The sequence below is a fragment of the Amblyomma mixtum genome, chromosome 5 (genome assembly GCF_055824585.1).
Source record: "Amblyomma mixtum isolate Tamu chromosome 5, ASM5582458v1, whole genome shotgun sequence".
Lineage (NCBI taxonomy): Eukaryota > Metazoa > Arthropoda > Arachnida > Ixodida > Ixodidae > Amblyomma > Amblyomma mixtum.
This window is the reverse complement of record NC_143016.1, coordinates 98467568-98488067: the sequence shown is the minus strand read 5'-3', so window position 1 is coordinate 98488067 and position 20500 is coordinate 98467568. Positions and strand designations below refer to the sequence as shown.

Below are 20500 nucleotides of genomic sequence, written 5' to 3'. Positions count from 1 at the left end.
CGCTCGCAAGTACATAGCGAGAGAAGAAAAACAAAAGGAAAGTTCTCCGGGCGGTGCATTACTTCTACTGCCTAGTTCTTATCCCATTAAGTGCCGCGCCTATAACAGTGTACTGGGAGCGGGAAGGAACGATCAGGGCAACGCCGCTCGCTTTACGAGCACCGATTTAGCGCCGCCTGGAATGTCTATAAAGAAGGCGCCAGTCGCACCGTAGCGTCGTAAGCGCTCGATGAGCACACGCCTCAGCGCGCAAGTGACGTGAGAAACAGGTGAATTTTGTCTTCGGTATCGTGCCAGTAGCTACGTCCTTGAAATCTAGTTAATTGCATTAAGAAGTATTGCGGTATACGAACCATAAACTGAGAGAACCCCTTTGTCCAAAGGGGGCAAGTTTTTCAGCACGGTAATGAGACCGGACGTGATGAGCTCAATGGTACAGTAGAGGAGGTTGTTCGAACTTGGCCGCGTGGGCACTGCAAAGCGTCGTCAGCGAGCGTTGCGCTCACACCAAGCTGCCTACTTGCCTCATGCGCTCAGTTTCGGTTTGTGCGGGGAAAAATATAGCGGCAGTGCTTTAGAGAACGTTTTCTTGGTTTCCAAAACTGATATCCGTGGTTTCGAACTCGCCGTTGTCAATAATCAGGACAACGTGCTAATTAAATCAATCAAATAATTTCAACTGATTAACTAGCTTATGTGTGTCATTCCTTGAAAAGATGACGACCGCCGCGGCTGACACTGCGTAAGTTCCAGAAAAACTTCCATTTCTATTTGAACTACTCTATAATCTTAAGAATTTCTGAAAGTGCTCGCTGAAACACCCGGTATAGTAGATTACTGGTAAGCACAGTCTGATAATGTGCCAAATTAACGAGATCGGTTGGCTAACGACGGGCTCATCGACTAGATTACGCAGACGTATAGGACAATCGGGTTAATGTGCGGCCTTTGCTCAGACAGCCTGATTAACCAGGTTTATTGGCCGCTTAAGAGAACGACTGGCCAACCTGCATTGCACAGGACTGATTAGAGCAGTCCACAAGGCGAGAGCCAAAGCAGCGGCTAGTCATTCATAACCCAAAAACACAGGTAACCCTCCTAGAACGGTACCGTAAATACCGCAGAGATGCAAGAACCACTTCTGACAGTGCCCGTGCGAAAACAATGAAACCTTTGTTCAGTCGCCACATTTTACTGCTAGAGCTCATCAGTGAGCTTTTGCAGCTTTAATGGCATCGTCACGATAAAAAAATTCAGGGGGCACTTTGGCTCTCTAAAGTGCTGGAAGGAGACAGCCTTTCCTGGCGCACTGTTTGACATTGACTACGAGACTGTTCGTGCTGTACTAGTGCTTTATTTGACTACACAATTTGACCACACATTACTACTAAACATTTTGACTGCCTACTTTGACTGCTTCTTTAGCACGACTATCTCTCTGCCTCGATGACTTCGCTTGTATCTCTGTTCGTAGTAATGAGGTATGTAATGTGGGCACCCACGGACGCCTTACGTCCCCTGTCGGAGCAGATGACAACTATTTTATTAGTCGTCGTGTGCTTCAAAAGGGGGCGCCAGGCATCTGTGGGTGACCTCAATACTTCGAATCCGCGCACTCTGACGTCATAGCCATTTCGACCAACCGAAAAGCGTGACACCTCTGCTGACAACGTTCTGTCGACACCGATGATGCACTAAAGGCTCTCGCCTTAATAGAGTAGCACGAGAGAACTCGCAATTGTAAGGTTTCGTAAGGGGAAACGCGATGACGTCATCGCTCCGGGATCACATGGTAACCTTCGGAGCCTTTAGAACCTTTAGAATATCGCCGCGTTTTTCTGCTAGCCGATGAGAATCATTACACGCTGTGCCCACGTGACCCATGTGCGCAGTCCATAAGCCTGAGAGAGAACCCTGTTAAATAGGAAGACGGGGGGGCCGCCAGTCGCTCTTTTCAATCAGATCTATTTTCGTCAAGTAGGCCCTCTTAAACGGGCTCCCGCGACCGCATTAATCACGCTCATGAGTCGTCAATGGCGTTGGATGGCGTGACAGCTTGCGCTGCATCGAAGCTACGGTGGCGCCACGCATCGCATGCACGCAAATACGCGTGGCCTTCTCCGACCTCGACGAGAGAGCGAGCGCGTGGATGACCCGCTGCGCGCTCGAATCCCTGAAAGGGCAAAGGTGCGCTTGCGCGTGGAGAAGTGTAACGACCGCGCCCTCTGTTGCGTGACAAGCCTCATCTCGGGAGGAGCTCCCGAGTGAATCGTCTTCCTTGTTTCCTTTTCAATGAACTCACGAAATGAAGCCCACATTGAATGTAGGCCTGCCCGGAACAACGCTCCTGAGTAGTCGTTCCGCCCGGAGAGGTCGCTTTTCAGATTGTTTTCTCTATGGGCCCGGAGACAGCAATGCAACGCATTCTATGGAATCAGCCCCACTGTGCCTTTGTCGGCCTCGGCCATGCTGCCCAAGTTTACAGGCTTTGTAAGTAAGGGACCGTAGGGCAGACTACAAGAAGAAAATGTAGGCAAAATAAAAAGCAGAAAGCAGCGAGACACGGTTCACGCATACAAACGCAGGCAGGAAGGATCACTGCATAAATAGGCTGAAAGTTTACGTTTCTCCCCTTCTGTTTCAGCTGTCGCCGTCAAGGTGTGCGTATCGCAGAATCTCAGTTCAAGATACCTCTAGCGTCCTAATAGATGACCGCAGGTGATATAGCAGGGGGCAGAGGAAAACTTCGGTATGATGTCAGAGTCGTGGGATGTACAATGATTTCTTCGCTATGAAGAGTGTTTCGTGATATTCATATACAGTCGCGGACGAAAATCTCTGGGCCACGTGTTCCTCAAACGAAGCTTATAGCGATGAAAGAACAAAATTTCGACTTTTGCCTGCACAAGTGTGGTCTCCAGCCGCCGACTAATAGGAGAGCTGTCGGCTTCGTTAGAGGAACACGTGGCCCATCGACTTTTGTCCCCGACTGTGCAGTGTATTGGTGGGCTGGGTTTTAAGTCCCAAAGCTGAGAGATACCGTAGTGGAGCGCTACAAAATTAATTTCTACCATTTTGGACTCTTTAACGTGCGCTGGCATCGTACAGCACACTGGCGATTTTGCATTTCGCCTTGACCGAATAATGTCTGCCGGTGCCGGTATCGAACCCGCGACATCAGGCTCAGCAGCTCAACGCCATAGTCTATCAGCCGCCGAGCCGGTTTCGTGCGCAATGGTGATCTAACAGCTCATAAAGGCAGAAAGCATGGTCGCTCATGCAGTGTGTCCTTATATAGAAGAATACGAAACAAAGCTAATGAGCAGGAAACACAGTGCACATCAACAAGGGTTGACCTCGCTGTAACTTGAGATGGTAAGAGATGCGAAATACGGATGAAAACCAAGGGCCCCATGATGGTGCAAAGAAAACTGAACATGGCTACTCCGAATAGCGCTGTCATGTGTTCTAGTATTAAAGCACTGTACGCGCACAATCAGAATAAAAGAAGAAGGATGGAGAGCTGGGCGAGTTTGTAATAATACATCGTGGGAGGGAACAGCGCGAACAAGACGACAGACGAAGCAAGAGGACACAAAGACGAGCGCTCGTCTTTGTGTCCTCTTGCTTCGTCTGTCGTCTTGTTCGCGCTGTTCCCTCCCACGATGTAGAATAAAAGAGGACAGAAAATTCGCACACGGAAACATATCTCGAAGTGTGTTGTACGTTGGCACGATGGTCACACAGCCAAACATGGTCACACAGTGCTGACGCATATATATGTTATTTCATGGCAAAAATTGGCAAATATTAACGCGTCAGAAAGCTTGTGTTGACCATTAATCGATTTCCAATTGCTGAACTGACTCTCTTGACTAACCATAACGTGCTTAGAGATAAAGGGGACTGTTCTTATTTCGAACCTCATTCTGGGTGCGCCTGCGCAATGGGACCATTGGAATATCTATTCTTGATTCATTTTTTTTAATATCTGAGAACCAACTCAATCGAGACCTCTCCATTAAAACTCTTTGTCTGCTTTTCTTCTTTTCCGAGGTTTCTTCAAGGGAGCTCTCGCAACCGTTTAATGAAGCAATGAGCATGAGCACTGAAAAGACGGCACTGTGCTTGACGTAAGGTAAGCGAAGCTACGTGGAGCGTTTCTCAGCCATTCCCAAACGGAAAATGAACTGCGGTGAAATTTCTGCTAAGGTCTTGAACAATACCAGTCGCTCTAAAGGAAGATGAAACGCAATGGTGCTGCTTATTGGCCGCCGCCGCCAAGCTCGCGATGAAAATGTTAAATGAGCAAGCAGTGAATACAAAATCACGAACTGGGAGCTTATTGATATGCTTCAGTGCTAGACTTTCTTTCGTGGGCAGAATGTCCGCTTAGGTACCTAACCTAAATAAGCGGTTGTTATATTTAAAAAAAAAAAACTATGGTTGCTTTTCATTCACCTGGCCTGCCTCCAGCAATTTTCTTATGGCAAAACATAACCGAAAGGCATTCGACATTAATGAAGAAGTTTTTCAGCTTTAAGTTCTTCCTAAGCCTTTCTCATCTCTCAACGAGGCATTTCTGACAGAAGAGTAAAGTTGTGCTCTAATTTATGCTTTAAAAGTAAGCGCCTACGATACCCCCTAGTGCGACGGTCCTCCTCCTGGAAAAAAAACTGTTGGGCACTATAGCACATTTATTAGGGCAATTTTTATTAACAGAACAAAAATGAAAATTGAGCAATATGTGTCACACTTTTCTCTTCGACAGAGCTGGCAACTTAGAATAAAAATGGCTTATTTCACTTATCCTCACGCCTATGTGGGAAAAAACTCGATCTTGGCTCACAGCACTACTCTGCATCCGAGACACGGGCTCTATATACGACACACAGTCCTTGTCGACAGCATTTTTTTGTGCGGTCGAACCTCCAGAGCACCGCAGACGCACTTTTTTTCGCGTTCAGGACTCCGCTGTGCCCTAGGGCTGCCCACGTAACGAGGCCATGGCGGTACCTTCTGCTTCCATTCCAGCAAGATATCACTTTTAGATCATCGCTGTGGAAGAGAGAGTAGAAGGGTGACAGGGGGTCCTCACTAGCCAAAAATAGCCCACGCGGGGTAGGGAACGCCAGCAGAGCCTCGCGAGATGACATTCTCTCCTGCCTGCGACGCTAACGATCCGGAGAAAGGTGAGGGCTTGCAAGGCTGGGGGGTGGGGGGGGGGGGGGGGGAGGGGAGAGGAAAGAGGGAAACGTGAACGAGCACGTACCTTGACCCTGGGCGCGTCGTTGACCGGAGACACGAGCACGTGCAGCACGAACCGCCTGCGCTCCTTAAGCGCGGCGGGGAGGTCGAACGTCCGCGACTTGAACTCAAGCTCGAAGACAGCCGAATCCCGGTGGTTCTCGGTTCCATCATGCGTGTAGCGAACCTTGTGGGTCGACAGGTCGGCCAGCGTGAAGACATTGTCGGGCGTACCGCGGTGCCACACCTCGATCTCCAGGGCGCCATGCTTGGGTGCGTCGATCACGTGGAACAGTACGCCGGTGTCGCTCACGCCCAAGTCGCGGTAGTCGACCAGCAGCCGGATGTGTTCGGTGGTCACCAGGTCGCTGCCGCCTTCGGCCACTCGAAGCGGAGACAGCGCCAACAGCTGGTCCAGCGACGTCGCGTACACCTTGTACGGACCCGTGAAGTTAGTCCTAACACAGTCGGCGCGCTCGCCGCCACCACCACCCCCACCGTCGGCGGCGGCGGAGGCGGCGTCGCAGAGGCACTTGAATCCGTCGGTGCCTTCCTGCACGCAGCGGGCTCCCGGCTGGCACGGGTCCTGGAGGCACGGGAACTCCCAGACACAGTCGGGTTTCAGCCCTCTCGTGACGACGGCGTCCGGGAGACCGACGGGCGCATCGTTGACGTGCGTGTGGCGTAGGCAGCCGCGAAGCGACGTCTCCGACTGCAGGCCGTGCTGTAGAACGGCGCGCGACTGAGCAGACACGTCCAGGCCGCCGAGGTACAGCGGGCCGGACAGGTCGAAGAACTGGTTGCGGCCCAGGCCTGTCCGGAGGGACTCCACGCTGCCGTCGACGCTGAGCTCAACGTGGGACGAGCCGAACTGAAGGCCGAGCCGGTGCCATCGGCCGTCGTTGACGGACGCTTCGCTGCGCAGCGTCACCACCTGCGCCAGGAGCGTCGGTATGAGTGACGGCACGTGAGATTCGCGGAGGCAGAACTCAGCGTGTATTCAATGACCGATCTGCAGCAGCATGTTCTATATGTACAGAGGAAGCGGGAGGATGGGGCAAAGATCAATCATTTCAGCAGAGCTTGTACTGCCGTTACTCTGTGGAGGCCAACCCTCCAATTCTGGCCATTCGAGCCTCTGTATGTGACCTGAGGACATTTGACGATTACGCTAATCCACTGCCGCTTCAAGGGGGCCTTTCTGTCACTCCGTGAAACCTGTATCTTATTCGCAGCTTCGCAGAATGTTGCGTAGCCGCTACGCGTCACCGCAGAGCGCAGGCCATGATGACTCCCTCTTTAACGCGGCAAGGAATGCGCCTGTCCAAATGAGCTTCGCTGTGGTTGTTTCTTGGGGCCGTCGAGCCTACGTGATACGCTATGACTTTGTCCTGAAGTCCTTACTTCCGTTTTATACTTGCCCATTTTCTTCTTCCCTTCACATTCCCCCGTACCTTCCCCCCTGTGCACGGTAGCAAACCGGTGCCGGGCACTATTAATTTTGTTCACGCTTGAAGCTCTACTTCGAGGATCCCGAAGCTTAAAGCTGATGACGACCGTTACGAGGAAGACGGTGTACAACCGATTTCGTACATTTATTGGGAACAAAACTTCCTCCCCTGTTCTGGGCTATGGAAAGATGAAAAAAAATTGAGATAAAAAGAGACAGCAGTATAAAAATTCAGTGCACACCCCATTTCCCTGGTTGAGCGACGCCACGGGGTGTCCGTCGATGACTTCGAGTGCCACGAAGTCGTCCTTGGAGGGCGGCCCGGCGCAGTAGGCGACCAGCGCGAACGGCGCCTGCGAACGCACCTCCACCGTCAGGGATCCCCCCGTGCGGGCGTTGAGTTTGGGCAGCGCCAAGTAGGCGTCCGCCTCCACCAGGCTGAAGGGCTGGTCGCGGGTGGCCGAGAACTCCTCGCTGCACTCTCCCCACACGACGCCCACCGACGACGCGGCCGCCGACTCGAACAGCTCCACCTCGTTGAACACCACGTCCGCCATGCACCTGCGAACAGGTAAAGAAAAGCACCCCTTCACGCAAACCATTCAGACGACGTCGTTGAAGTAAAAAGGTCTGCGGGTGGTAATGATTCAAGTACTTGAACACTCTGTGAGCGCAAACGTTGGATACATAAACAAAGGAGCAGACAGGAGAACCGCTGTACGTCCATACATAATCCTTTCCGTTCCTTACATATCTCTAGCCTTTACTCTGGTGCAATGTTTAAAAAAGAATCAAATTAACGCCGTCTCACACACATACCACAAAATGGCCCATCGCCATCCTTAACGGCCCATTAAAGGTTCTACAATCGGGTGATAAGAGCCTTACACGTGAGCACAAGTTCAAATTAAGTGCATACTCTTGCCATCTCGTCGAAATAGGATGCCAGCTTGCTGTGCCGCTAAAGTACGTATTCACTTGGTGCAGCATATGGTTTGCAAAGCTCTGCCAAAGTTTCGTGGTGCAAGAAAACTTTATTCTCGTGGGTTTTCTGCGCTCCTACGAAAAAATTACATGCTCACTGCCGCTTGTGATCAAGTGCGTTTCAGTAAGGGAAGTTCAGTCCAGTTTTTCGTCTTAAGATGTTTCATGAACTGTGCCCTCGAAGTGCGGAAAAAGAAAAAAAAATGCATTTCATAATTGGATGCAGGGGTCATACGCTCTCTCGATTTCGATGTAAACGTTAAGAAATCAGGGTAATGCGAAAAAACAATCTGTTCTTTACTAGGTAGAAGAGAAACGACCTCCCTAGGGCTTTTCTCGGAATACACTGGCAATACGCTGCCAAAGATGAAATATTTCATCGATAATACCTTGGCATACAAGCACCAAGCAAATGGGTCGTTTATTCAGAGGCCAGGGCCGTTAGAGGAGGAAGATATCTGCCGTATTTAAAAAAAAAAACGAAATATTCGTAATATTTTGAACGGCTAATATACACAGCGAAACGAGCAAGGTACCTTGCCTCACATTTACTGCGCATGTCTTGACCATATTATCGACCCCTAAACGTGTAGGGAGGCGACCGAAAGACTACCGCTCACCAGGGAAAAGAGCGATAATTTTTGCAAAGAAAGCGGGAAGAACGCCTCTATGGCCAGTAAATACAAACGAAGATACGATAACATTCGGCCTAGCGGTAGTTAGTTCGCGAGGAACCAGCCGTTCTGCTGAGCCACGGAGCCGATCTGCAGTTTGTGCTTTTTGCAAAACCGAAGTGCCCGTACTTGCAGAGGCCGCTCATTGCTTTACTCTGGATTTTTAAAGCGCAGGTGAAGATAAGGAACGACAGAACTGAAGACGGTTACACTCTAAGCCTAAATAAGAGCCTACATGGGAGTGAAAAGAGAGTAAAAGCTGTCCTCTAGCGCAATCCTTTCTGTGGAATTGGTATTCTGGCCAAGCCCTGGCGTAGATTTACATCCCTAAAGATGGGGGATACTTATGGTTATCAATGTAAATCCCTCTTCTAAACAAGCGAAGTTCTAGTAGTTATAAAGGTTTTAACCGAGGTATCAATATCTTGTATTTGGTAACTTCAAGACCTACGGTGCCGCGTTTAAAAGCCTCCTCCCATTGCTAAGTGCATCAGGTTACTATGCCTTGCGACGGAAATGTGCCTTTGCTGCCAAGGGTATACCATTCCTTATAGAGATCGAAATCTACCCTGACACTTGGATAGCATACCCTGCCCTTAAAAGATCGATCACAAAATGAACAAGGGAGGGGAAAACCTCAGGTTGCTAGAGCCAACGTTTCGACAAGGGGACTTGTCTTCGTCTGGGCAAAGCGTTCATCATCGGCAGGGATTAAATAGGGCCTTCGCTCCGAGGAGGAAGGCCCCGGGGGTGGGGAAGGAAAGTGGTGTGGGAGGGGATGCGTGTCAGGAAGGGGAGGGAGGTGACTCATGATTCGTTAGGCTGCAATAGTGGAACAACTTATATCCGGGGGGTGTATAATGAACAAAAGGCTTTGAAGGGGCTGCGACGGGGGAAGGGGATGAGGCGCTGGGTGAACCTGCAAAACTCAGATAAAAGGATTAGTCAGCGTGGTACAGGGAAATGAGAACAAGGAAAAAAAAAAATAGGCTGGCACTGGGAGAAAGGAAGGGGGGCATTTCCAAGGAAGGACAAGGCGGGGGGGGGGGGGGGGGGAATGGCTCGTGTTCAGAGAAAGCCAAAAAGTGGGGGCGGAGGGGGTAACAGGAGTGTCATGGTTTCCGAGAACTGGTAGCAAGGGATTAGGAGAAAAAAAAAGGTGAACAAAGGGAGAGGGTGACAAGGCCGGAAATGGGGTGGAAGATATGACGTGGGAAGGGTGCAAGGAGCGACAGTATACTTATGTGAGGTTCTAGGAAATAGTCTGACCACGTGCAAGACATTTGTTAATTTAAAATTATGCTGACCCTGTAATGTACCTGAGAGATTCCAGGTTTCCTCTGGACATGTTGATCCCTGTTGGTTGCAGTGTTTTAAATTTGTGGATTAGGAATGCTTCTCTGTATTTTCTGTCCCTAGTCGATTTGAAGCCTGACTGAAGAATGAACAATTTGAGTTCGTCGAATTTGTGATGGCGTTGATTAAAATGGGTCGACACTGCCTTCTGTTCATTCCGTGTTGTGTCAGCCCGGTGCCCGTTTAATCTGGCACTCATTGTTTGTCCGGTTTCTCCGATATATTGTTTCTGGCAGTAGGAGCACTGGAGCATGTAGATAATATTGGACGATGTGCAGTCAAAACTGGTCTTTATATCGAAACTGAAATCGCTTGCCGTACTTTTAACCGTAGTGTCCCTTTGTAAATGTTTGCATGTCTTGCATCTAGGTCGAGAGCATGAAGTTACTGTCGGTGGTGGTTTCTTACCGAGCCTAGCATGCACCAGGATGTCCCTCAGGTTTGTGTTGCGTCTGTATGTTACCCTTGGTGCGTCGGGAAATATTTTCTTGAGACGGTCGTTACCAGTTAAAATGGGGTGGTATTTCCGCAGGATATTGTTTATGTTTGGAAGCGCGTTTGAGTATTTCGTTATAAGTGCAGGAGGTCGTTGACTGTTAGCTTTTGTTCGTTTTTTAAGAACTACATCTCGTTTCAAAGTGGTTGCTCGTTGGAACGCATTATTAAGGGTTGTCTGTGGATGGTTTCTGGTGATTAGTGTGTTTTTTAGCGAGTGGAGGTGTTTCAGGTAGTCATCGTCGTCGCTACATATTCTTCTTAGTCTCGTTGCCTGTCCTACGAATATACCTTGTTTGCAGTGTCTTGGATGATGGCTAGTGAAATCTAAGTATTGTTGTCGGTCAGTAGGCTTCCTGTAAAGTGTGGTTTTCAGCTTGCTATTTTCTAAATGGACAGTAGTGTCAAGGAAATTGACTTGCGTTTTCGAGGAGTTGAAGGTGAATTTAATGCTGGAGTGGAATGAATTGAAATGTGCGACGAATGCCTTCAGGGTCTCAGCCCCATGCTCCCATATCATGAAAATATCGTCTATGTACCGCAGGTATATGAGTGGTTTTTTTAGAAATGAATTTAGAAGTTTAGATTCGCTAGAGGAAAGGGTATTCGCTAGAGGACAGCTTACTTCCCTTCTGCTCTCATACAGGTTTATTCAGGCTGTGCCACTGCCTGACGCTGCACTCTAGACGGGCACTGTACCTTTCACGGTTCGAGAATAAACTTCCACTTTTCAATCTCGCCAGTCGTATAATGCATTCGTATCTTATTTTTCAAAACATGCCGAAGCCAAAGCGCCGTGTGAAATGGGGCTCCTGTGGCGCATCTACATCTTAGAAGCCCTTGACGAGAGTTCTCTTTAGCCCCGAAGCCCCGAAGAGCTATCGGACCTCCACCCCAAGTCTAGGGGACAAGTGTTGCTACGAACTGGGGAGGTCTACTGTGAAGGCGAGCCTTCGAAATGAGCAAATGGTCAATGCACCGACCCCCGGAAGGACTGCAGGTGCCCCAGGAAGAGGTCCTGGAAATCCCCCAGGCCCCCGGCGAAGAGCCCCCACTTGACGTCCAGCTGGATGAAGCGCGGCGGCAGCTGTCCTCGGGCCTCGTGCACCCCGTCGAGCAGGAGCAGCGCCAGCGCACCCCTGCGGCGCAGGGCCAGCGTGTGCCAGGCATTGTCGTCGAGGCGCACTCCGGCGGGGCTCTCGAGCAGCGCGGGCTCGCCGGCGCCCAGCTCGAGGCGCAGCCGCAGCCGTCCGGCCGACAGCTGGAGCAGGCAGTAGTCGTCGGGGCCCGCGGCCAGCAACAGCAGTCCGTCGGGGCGAGCTGTGCGGAAGCGCAGGCTCAGGTCCGTGGTCTCGCGCGCGTCCTCCAGCTCCAGGGACACGAAGCCGTCGCCCAGGAACGACGCCTCTGCGCGAAGATGGCAACCAATCCCATTGAGTGACTCAGTCAGTCAGTCAGTCAGTCAGTCAGTCAGTCAGTCAGTCAGTCAGTCAGATAATCAATCAATTAATTAATTAATTAATTGTGATTGACTGATCAATCAATTGATTGATTGATTGATTGATTGAGCAAACGCATAATGTGCACTTCTCGATAGCAGCGGGCGTCGCTTATGGCTAGTTCTGACCTCAACGTACAGCCTAAGTTGATCAAAGCGGTCAAGAAGGCTTTAAGAGACAGTGGAGTCCTGGACAGAGGACCCAGCCCTGCTGTCCGATCCATATGCTTTTGTGATTTCTAATAAATGTTTTCAATCGACCAGTCAGCCAAACAATCAATCAATTGATTTATTGATTGATCCCAATCAGTCTCTGTCATTCTCAGTCAGTCATTGACTGACTGACTGACTAAATGGGGTCAATCAATGAATTGATTGAATGATTGATTGATTGACCGAGTGGTCGATTGAAAACATTTATTAGAAATCATAAAAGCATTTATCGGAGAGCATGTTTGGGTCCTCAGTCCAGGACTCCGCAGTCTCCTGCGGTCTTCTTGACAGCTTAGATCAACTTAAGCTGATCGCTGAGGTCAGAACTAGCCAGCAGCTACTCCCGCTGCTTTCGAGAAGTGCATATTATGTGTTTTCTTAGATTTGGCTAGCCTTCACATTCCCACGTAATATGGTCTGGAGAAGGATGGGAGCCTTCGCCCTAGGGAATGTCATCCCTATACCTAGCCGGATGCATGCGGTTATATAATATTAGAGTAAAAAGCAGTCCTAGGATTGTTTTTCGTTTAGGCCTTTGTGTGGAGGAGCATAACGCAACTAAGGTTACGATGGTGTTCTAGGCGATCAGCGGAGGACATGATGATGATGATGTCCTCAGGCATAATGACTCCCGGTCTTGAGGGTAGTGTAGGTGTCGCATGGTTGGCGTAAGCACGAGCAAGCCTATTTTCTTCCTCGTTTCCGGGTAATCATTCAAGCCGCGGCATCCAATAATTGTATACCGGGATGGAATTTAGATATGCTGCCTTCGCCAGAATTCTGAGAGCGTTCATGTTGATACCGCCGTTCATGCAGTCCCTGCAGGCTTCCTGCGAGTCAGTAACAATTGTGAGGCTTTTATTGGTCCGCCACCTGTGCACAGTCACTAGAACTCTTTAGGCTAACTCAGCTGCTGAGGGTTTCTCTGTGGTGATGGAGACGCTTACTGGCTGACGCTGCAAGTGGTCGACTACCGCTGCCTCCGACCCCTTCCTGTGATGCGGAGATGAGTCGGTGTACACTAAGTCGTTTCTGTCTCTATTCTATTGAAAAAAAGCGTTTAACCACCCTGTGTTTCCTGCGTCCTGCATCCTGCTCGGGGTGCATTCTCTTGAACAAGGGGCTCTTATGGATCGCCTTACGCACTGGGCTTGGGATGCTGCCATTGGACCGTATATCGTCTACGTCAGTTGGCATGCTGATCTTTGGCACGACCTGCCTGCCCGTGGTACTTGTTCTTAGTAGCCGCAGAGTGATTTCCGTAAATTAGACGTAATCGTTCCTCGCCACTATTGCAGTTCGCATTACAGTTTCTCAGTTTGCCTGCCGTGGCGGTGGTTCTTTTTCCTCATCATTGACCATCTTTTCATTGACTGATGTCCAATAAAAGCGGCGAGACTATAAAGGATCAATAGTCTCGAGACTATCGATCCTTGATCGGCCGCTAGCTTTCGCTCATTAATGCGCTAAGTAGGCAAGCTTAGGATGGCTCAATGGCTTAGTTACCGAGATAGGAAGCTAGGAGGTATATAACTTGCGGCTGTCGACGCCAATAGCGCGAACAAAGGCCCACAAGGTTAGGAGTGTGTCTTTGGCGCCAGCAGCGTTTCGGGGCATAATTCAATCCTGCAGGCAGCGAGTATACGGGGTAATGTGCTTGGCGCGGATTCGTTGTAGTCCGACACACACCCATAAAAGATGATGGATGGTGGGGCTCGCGCTTGTGTAGCGTGTAGAGCGAGACACTTGTGGTAAGTGTGAGGCATCATGATGGGCATCAGGCAGTCACCCTTTCTAGACAGTGTGTTTTCTTCATTTAGCAGGAATGTCGGCTGAGGCGCGCGCCCTCTGAATGAGGCCAGAGCTGCTATAGCTTTGTACAAGCTATTAAGTCGAATCAAGTGTAGGGGTACAACGGCAGCCTTGTTAGAGGTACTCGTAAAGGTTAAGGTGGACTCCACCGCCGCGTAACCAAAAGCGCGACTGAGGTGTCCACTGACCCAGAGAGCTTGTTATGAGCCTTTCCTTTCCGCTAAACCAATGGAGGGTTTAGACGGCGAATAAGACAGCACTGGGAACTAGACTATTTGCTTCGTGCAAAGCGTACCCCGGAGTCTGTGAAGTGTGCAGGGAATGGGATCCAACCGGAGACCGTAAGCAGAAGAAAAACGAGTATTTATGTGAGCCTATGTACGCCAAAACTGGCTTCTGAGACGGCCAGACGGAAATGTCAAAAGCTTGCCGGCCGGCAAGCTCAGATCTTATAATTTTTATACCATCAAAAGACCAGTTCGCGATAACTTCAAAAAATCATCGCTTTTGTGAATTTAACTCGTAGGATTACCCTGTGCTTGTGTCAGCTTCTTCGGGGACCATGACTTCGGCAGGCACTATTAACGTGAATACTCAGCTAGCTACGTCCTCAAAAAGTGTCAAAATATATGCCTAGCCTTGAAGAAAAGTCAGCAAGGCATGGATAAAAGGGCGATCTGAACCTGCCTTAGGTCACTTAAGAAAGGCATTACGAAACGTAATCCCAGGATTACCATGGCATGATTGAACTTGATGGAATTTGTATGCAAATAAAATTCCGGCCGATTCTGTCTTCTTGACTCGTACTTACTTCGGAGCTCTTTGAAAACAAATGTCCGCAGTCATGCACGCGTTTCGTTGTGACAGACAGGCTTAGTCACGCTATGTATGTTCAGAACACGAGCGAAATAAGCTTAGATCTTCTTTTCGGTCTACTGATAGTTCGTATACGCTGTAATCCTCTCACTGTTCATTTCGAAGCAAGTTCTGTGCTATAAACGTTGATTTGCTCCGTCACAGGCTGCGACTTCATTTGCAGATTAATAAAGAACCAGTGATGCCTGGAAATAGCCAGGTAGACTTTTTATATATTCAAATGCAAAGATGGCTCCGCGCATTTTGATTGCAACGAAAATAACAGTGCAAGTGCCGATGTATATACTAACCCATACATATAAGCTGCTCCAGTTACGTTTGCAGCTGGAAAACTATATGGATCCGCAGGTTGAAAGTTTCTACATAACGGCTCGCAGTGCCTGAGAATGCACTCGGCACCCAATCCGCGCGGTCGTGTGTGTGTGCTTCCATTCTTCCTGGTTTCTTTTTTCTTTATTTTTCGCCGTACTTTTTTTTCGGAGAGCGGCAACAATTTGTGGAATTTACGGCATTCTCGCGCGGCCTACCATGAAAAGGCTGTACATAGCTAGCGATCAATAAATTCTTCGGCGGCACTACGGCTTGGCGCGTACGCCGCCCATGGGAATTATTGTCAAAACGCTCTTTCACCAACCCACGCGCAGGCGACTCGCTCGCTACCCTCTGGAAAGGAGGCTTCTCTGCCTCGCCCGCCCTACGCTGAGAGAGTTTTTGCGCTGCGGCGGAATGAAGGCCGCGACATTGTCCTCTGCAGCGCAGAAACCTCGAGGGGTTACAGCTACTATAAACGCGACGTGACAGCACTGAAAAGTCGTCCGTCGCGAACTTGGGGAGACCGCTGCGGGCGCCGTTTTCAGGCTATGCGGAGCGTTAATCGAATTTCTGCAGCGAAATCGTTGCGTCGTGAAGTTATGCTCTCTTCGGCTGTGTCCCATTTCTTCTTCCCTTTTATTGCGAAAGCCATACTATTTGCACTTTCACGCCTTTGTCGTGCCACGGCGGTGACCACCATTGACCTTCATTTGACCTTGATTGCATTACATTGGATTAGATTAGACTGGATTGGATTGGTCTGGACTGGACTGGATTAGATTGGATTGGATTAGCTTGGAGTGGGTTGGATTGAATTGGATTTGATTAGATTGGAGTGGGTTGGATTGGATTGCATTGGATTGGATTGGAATGGATTTGATGGGATTGGATTGGATTGCATTGGTTTGGATTGGATTGTATAACCGATGCATCACCACAAGTCTAACCACAAGCACCACCAACAGCTACAATACCAGCTGAACCATGGCGTAGGTACGGATATTGCTTTCGCAATTACCGGGCTTAACCAAGCGAATTTTTTAAATTTCACATGGACCCACAATCCCTGCTTGCCGGGCGGCCGTTGACGCTACAACTTGTTTTCCTAATGTAAACTCATTAGGAGCTTTAAATGTACAGCGGGCATGCGCCTGTTCTCGGCCTGGCCTTTGCTATTTTAACAGAAGTCATCGCTTCGCTTTATCACATCACGCCGCATTTACTAGCTCCAAGGCTCCCTTTTTCGAGCACCACTGGCTTAACAAGAAACACTGGTACCCATGCTTTCCAAATATATTTCGTCACTCCCTGCGTCCTTACGGCCGAACACCTGCAAGCGACAACCGGGAACGAAGATGGCATTTCGCTACGATCAGGTCGTTAAAAGATAGGAAGGGAGCAATGTAGGCTACGCATAAAAATGAGAGTTTGAGATAAACTATAGCTGAAATCAACGAGGGAAAAAGGACATGGTTGGGGGATGTAATGTAACCAGCGGTGCGTTACACTCTACACAAAAAGGAGTAAAAAAAGAGCAAACTTTCCTCTAGCGAACAACCTCTTATACTCTAGTACACACCCTTTTATAAAAAGGAGTGCGCTGGATGACAGATTACTCCCTTTTCACTCCCATATAGGTGTATTCGTGGTTAAAGTGCGGGGTAGACGGAGTGGACATAAAAAAAAACATCATAAAAGAGGGTGACTGCGTGACAAGTCAGAACACGAGACGACGATCTTAGAGGAGACAGGGTGGCAGCAGATTTCACCTGACAAGTCTAGCTTGTAGATCAGTGCACGTGGTTTTGTTCTGCAGCGATTGTAGCTGCTGGTTATGGCTGGTTACTGCTAACGAGAAAGCTCGGAGAAATATTGCGCCCCATGCGGTACGCAGAAGTGGCAGGTCGCACAGAAGTCGGGTGAGAACTGTCACAGGAGTGACAGTTTGCACAGAGCAGCCAGAGCGACAGCTGCCCACAGACAGGGGGAGGATATTGGCTGCACGCCAGAACAACCCGTAGCCAACGGCCTCCTTCTTCTGTGTTCACGGGTTAAAACAACACAACACGCTTATTTTGTTCTCGCCTGCTGCTCATCGTGACATGTGCAGAGTGTACTATACTTACCGCCTTCTTGCACTTACTGTTTGTTGCGTATATTTTAAACAGGCCTCAGCTTTTTCATTACAAAGAAACAAAAACAAATTTACATCCAAGACGAAAGGTAGCTGATAGGAAAAAACAGCGTAGATTCGGTAACTATCATATAAAGATAACTGACTAAAAGCAGACTTTCAATGAAGTCGCCAGTTTGGAGCGAACTAATACGGTACGAGTTCGCTTTTTTATAATTAAAAGAACTGTATTCACTTTTTTAGGCCCAGACTGATTGGTGGATTAGAAAGTGAGATCGCGAGCAAGTTAAAGAAAAAGAACAACGGAACCATTCTTTTTTACTTTTGGAGCCCGAAAACGCAGCGATGGAAAACTGAGCCTTTCTTCCGACCGCTCAGCATCGCGATGAAGGGCCTAGATTCATTCGCGCTAATTCAAACTTCCTCACAATGACCACGCGCTCGAAAAAAAAAATAACGAGGAAGTACGCTGCGAGAGAGGAAATCGATCTGAACACAATTCAAAGCAGCGCTTACGCACGCGCACGGCGCACGTGTCTGGGGCGGGCATGCGTGCGTGCGTGCGTGCGTGCGTGCGTGCGTGCGTGCGTGTGTACGTGCGTGTGTGCGTGCGTGTGTGTGTACGGGGGAACAGGCGCTGTCCGCAGGCGCTGCGCTGCGCAACCTCGTTTCCAGCTCTCGGTACGGCTCGGCGAAAGTTTCTACCCCTTAATCCGGCGTCAGCGCCTGCGCGCGCAACGAAAGCAGCATTCATTACCCGCCAGATCAATCAGCGGCGCTCGTTTGGGTCGCAAAGCGCGAAGGGCCCCCAAACTCGCCGACGGTTGTTCAGTGTTGAGCGGGTCGGCCAGTTCTTCGTAGCTTTTTTCGTTGCTCGTCTCACGCGCTTGTATTGGGGCAGATTGGGTTGCGAACTTTATGTATGCGCTGCGAGTAGCGAAAGTTTCCGCCCCACAAGATACATCGCCTGTATGTTCACTCTGTGTCTTCGTCCTTGTCATTTGCGCTGTTTTCTATCCATGAACAACCAACTATCCCGAACTTGTCTTGTAGGAGGCGAATGTTTGCTATGAGGGCCAGAGAGTGTCGGCCGCTCATAATTTTTCAATCGTTTATTTTTAAACACTGTAGTTTCAAACAGAACAACTAGTGTGTTTAACAGCGCGTCGCGTTTAAAGCAACACTGGACACCGTGATGCCTATCACATTTTCATATCATTTTCCACCTCGCTCTTTCTGTCAATTGGCATAAAAAGCTGCACCTTTAAGTCACCTATCTAGTGCCGAATAATATCAACAGAGCAATGTCACGCAGGAAAGGGCGAGCCCTAAGTAAAACGACGCAGATTAAAAAAAAAAAGCCGTAGAAGAGAGTCCTGCAAATGTGAGAACGAGAAGATGGGCACCTACGGTTAGAAGCCGAGGATTATAATTCCGAGGGTTTTGACGTGTACCAAACGTCTTTGTTTGCCCATGAATCTTTGTGCTGCCATGCGCGGACTTTCTAATCTTGCCATGCTTGGCAAGATTAGAAAGATTAGAGGAAGAGTAGATTAGATTGGCATGGCAAGCCATGCTTGGCAAAGTATAAGCGGTTGTGTTTATACGAGCAACTTTTCTCCATTCTTTCACGGTTTATTCATCGAACACATTTTTCTTTACAAAGTACGCGTGGTTTAGGCGCAGGGTTACCGCGGACTGAAAGGCAAAGCTCCTGAAATAGCTTTTTCAATGCGCATTATATGAAGCCTGATTTAATGGCTACAACGGCGACAGAGTAAATGAGGACACGAATTCGGGCACTTAGCTTCAATCTAGAATCGGATACATTTTCTAGCGGTAAATAAAAGATGAGGGTTATGCGACGTCCTTGTCTTCCTGTTCTCGTCTGTTTGCATCTGGAAAATATCCCTGATTCTAGAAAACGAGAAATAGCTCCAACCCCGAGCACAAGTATTGCTGAAGCAGAGCTCGTTTTTTTTACTCTCTCTCCTCCAAAAACTTTTTTGCCTTATGCTTCTTTTTTTCCGATGGTCTACAGGAAGCAGGGAAGCCTAGACGAGGGAGGGGGGAGAAAATTTTGTCAGTGTGCCGTGCCTTTCCTATATTCTCCTTATAGCGTTTTTGGTGGTGAAAAACTTTAATCATCAGAAAGTGAGTTTGGGGGTCAGAACATCCCGCTACTTGGTCGGCATCCTTAGCCTGAGACACCGCACCACGAGGCCCCGTCTCGCGCCCGCTTTACCAGAGCCCTTTGGGACTCCAGTGTGGAGCAGTTGAGGAGGGCAGTCTCCCATGCCTCTCGGGTAGTGGTATGAGAAAGGGGAAGGTGAGGATTCTCAGTACGTGCCCACCGCATGTGAAAGATATCGTAGATCTCTCCACAGTGCGGGCAGCGCCCATCTATGTTGGGATCAAAGTTTTTGATCAAAGTCTTTGACTATGGCAGGATAGGGCAGCTCCAATAGAAGCCCGCGTATGATACTAAAGAGGCTGCCTTCCTCTGTCTTCTAGTTTCAGTTGACCAGTATAACATGATTAACCTCAGCTCCCACATACGCGGTCATATTATCAGGCGTTCGCTATATGCATGGTCACATAGCTGTATAAGGTTTGCGGAGCGCGATGTTTGGTATATGAAGTACGTAGTGCAGAGTGCGGAATGCGGAGTTTGGTGTATGAAGTACGTAGTGCAGAGTGCTGAATGTGGCGTTTGGTGTATGAAGTACGTAGTGCAGAGTGCGGAATGCGGTGTTTGGTGTATGAAGTACGTAGTGCAGTATGCGGAATGCGGTGTTCGGTTGCGGAGTGGGAAGTGCGGAGTGCAGAGTGCGGAATGCGGAGTGCGTAGTGCAGACTGACTGCGGTGTTAGGTGTGCGGAGTGTGAGGTGCGGAGTGCGCTATGCGGAGTACGGTGTGTGGTGAGGGTATTACCGGTCTTTACTGTTATCCAATTGAGCTGTGCTGTGCGGACGCCAAATCAGAGCTACGGAAATCTAGCGCGTAAGCACTAGGACGCATTTCTGTCATAAAAAAAAACAAAAACATGCGAGTTTAAATAGCATACGCGATGCAGGACTGTTATGCAAGTTGCTGGGAGCCCGAATTGGCGGCTTTTGTCAGCATATTTTGTTTCTTTTTATTTATGTTACTAGTGCAAGTCTTCAGAGTACGTTCAAGACTAAGACAGAGCTCCCCGCAAGAACAGTCTTGGTCAAAAGTCCTAAGGCCACAGCGTTCACCTCCAGTGAAATGAATGTCCCCAGAATGCCCCGTGCAGCGGATCATTCAAAACGCAAGTCAAGCAGAAAGCTTCTCTTCATCCAGAAAAAAAAAAACCTTCTGCTAGTATTTCAAGGTCCTTCGGTTTTTAATAGCGCCGTAATGGCTCTCTTGTGGGGCTGAAGCGACAAGTCCTTAGTCGTAAGACTTTTCACCAAGACTGTAC

At 49.1% G+C, this 20500-nt stretch overlaps 1 protein-coding gene across 1 annotated transcript in view; it reads right to left on the bottom strand.

Moving 5' to 3' along the window:
* The window catches only part of LOC149343135 (chondroitin sulfate proteoglycan 4-like), a 150456-nt gene that overhangs the window by 30671 nt on the left and 99285 nt on the right, over positions 1 to 20500 (bottom strand). Inside the window, exons 2-4 of the mRNA XM_089545660.1 lie at positions 11190 to 11613; positions 6940 to 7258; positions 5273 to 6181 (exon numbers count right to left, since the gene is read on the bottom strand). Of these exons, the coding sequence (XP_089401786.1) occupies positions 5273 to 6181; positions 6940 to 7258; positions 11190 to 11613 (1652 nt within the window). The remainder of the gene's footprint in view (positions 1 to 5272; positions 6182 to 6939; positions 7259 to 11189; positions 11614 to 20500) is intronic.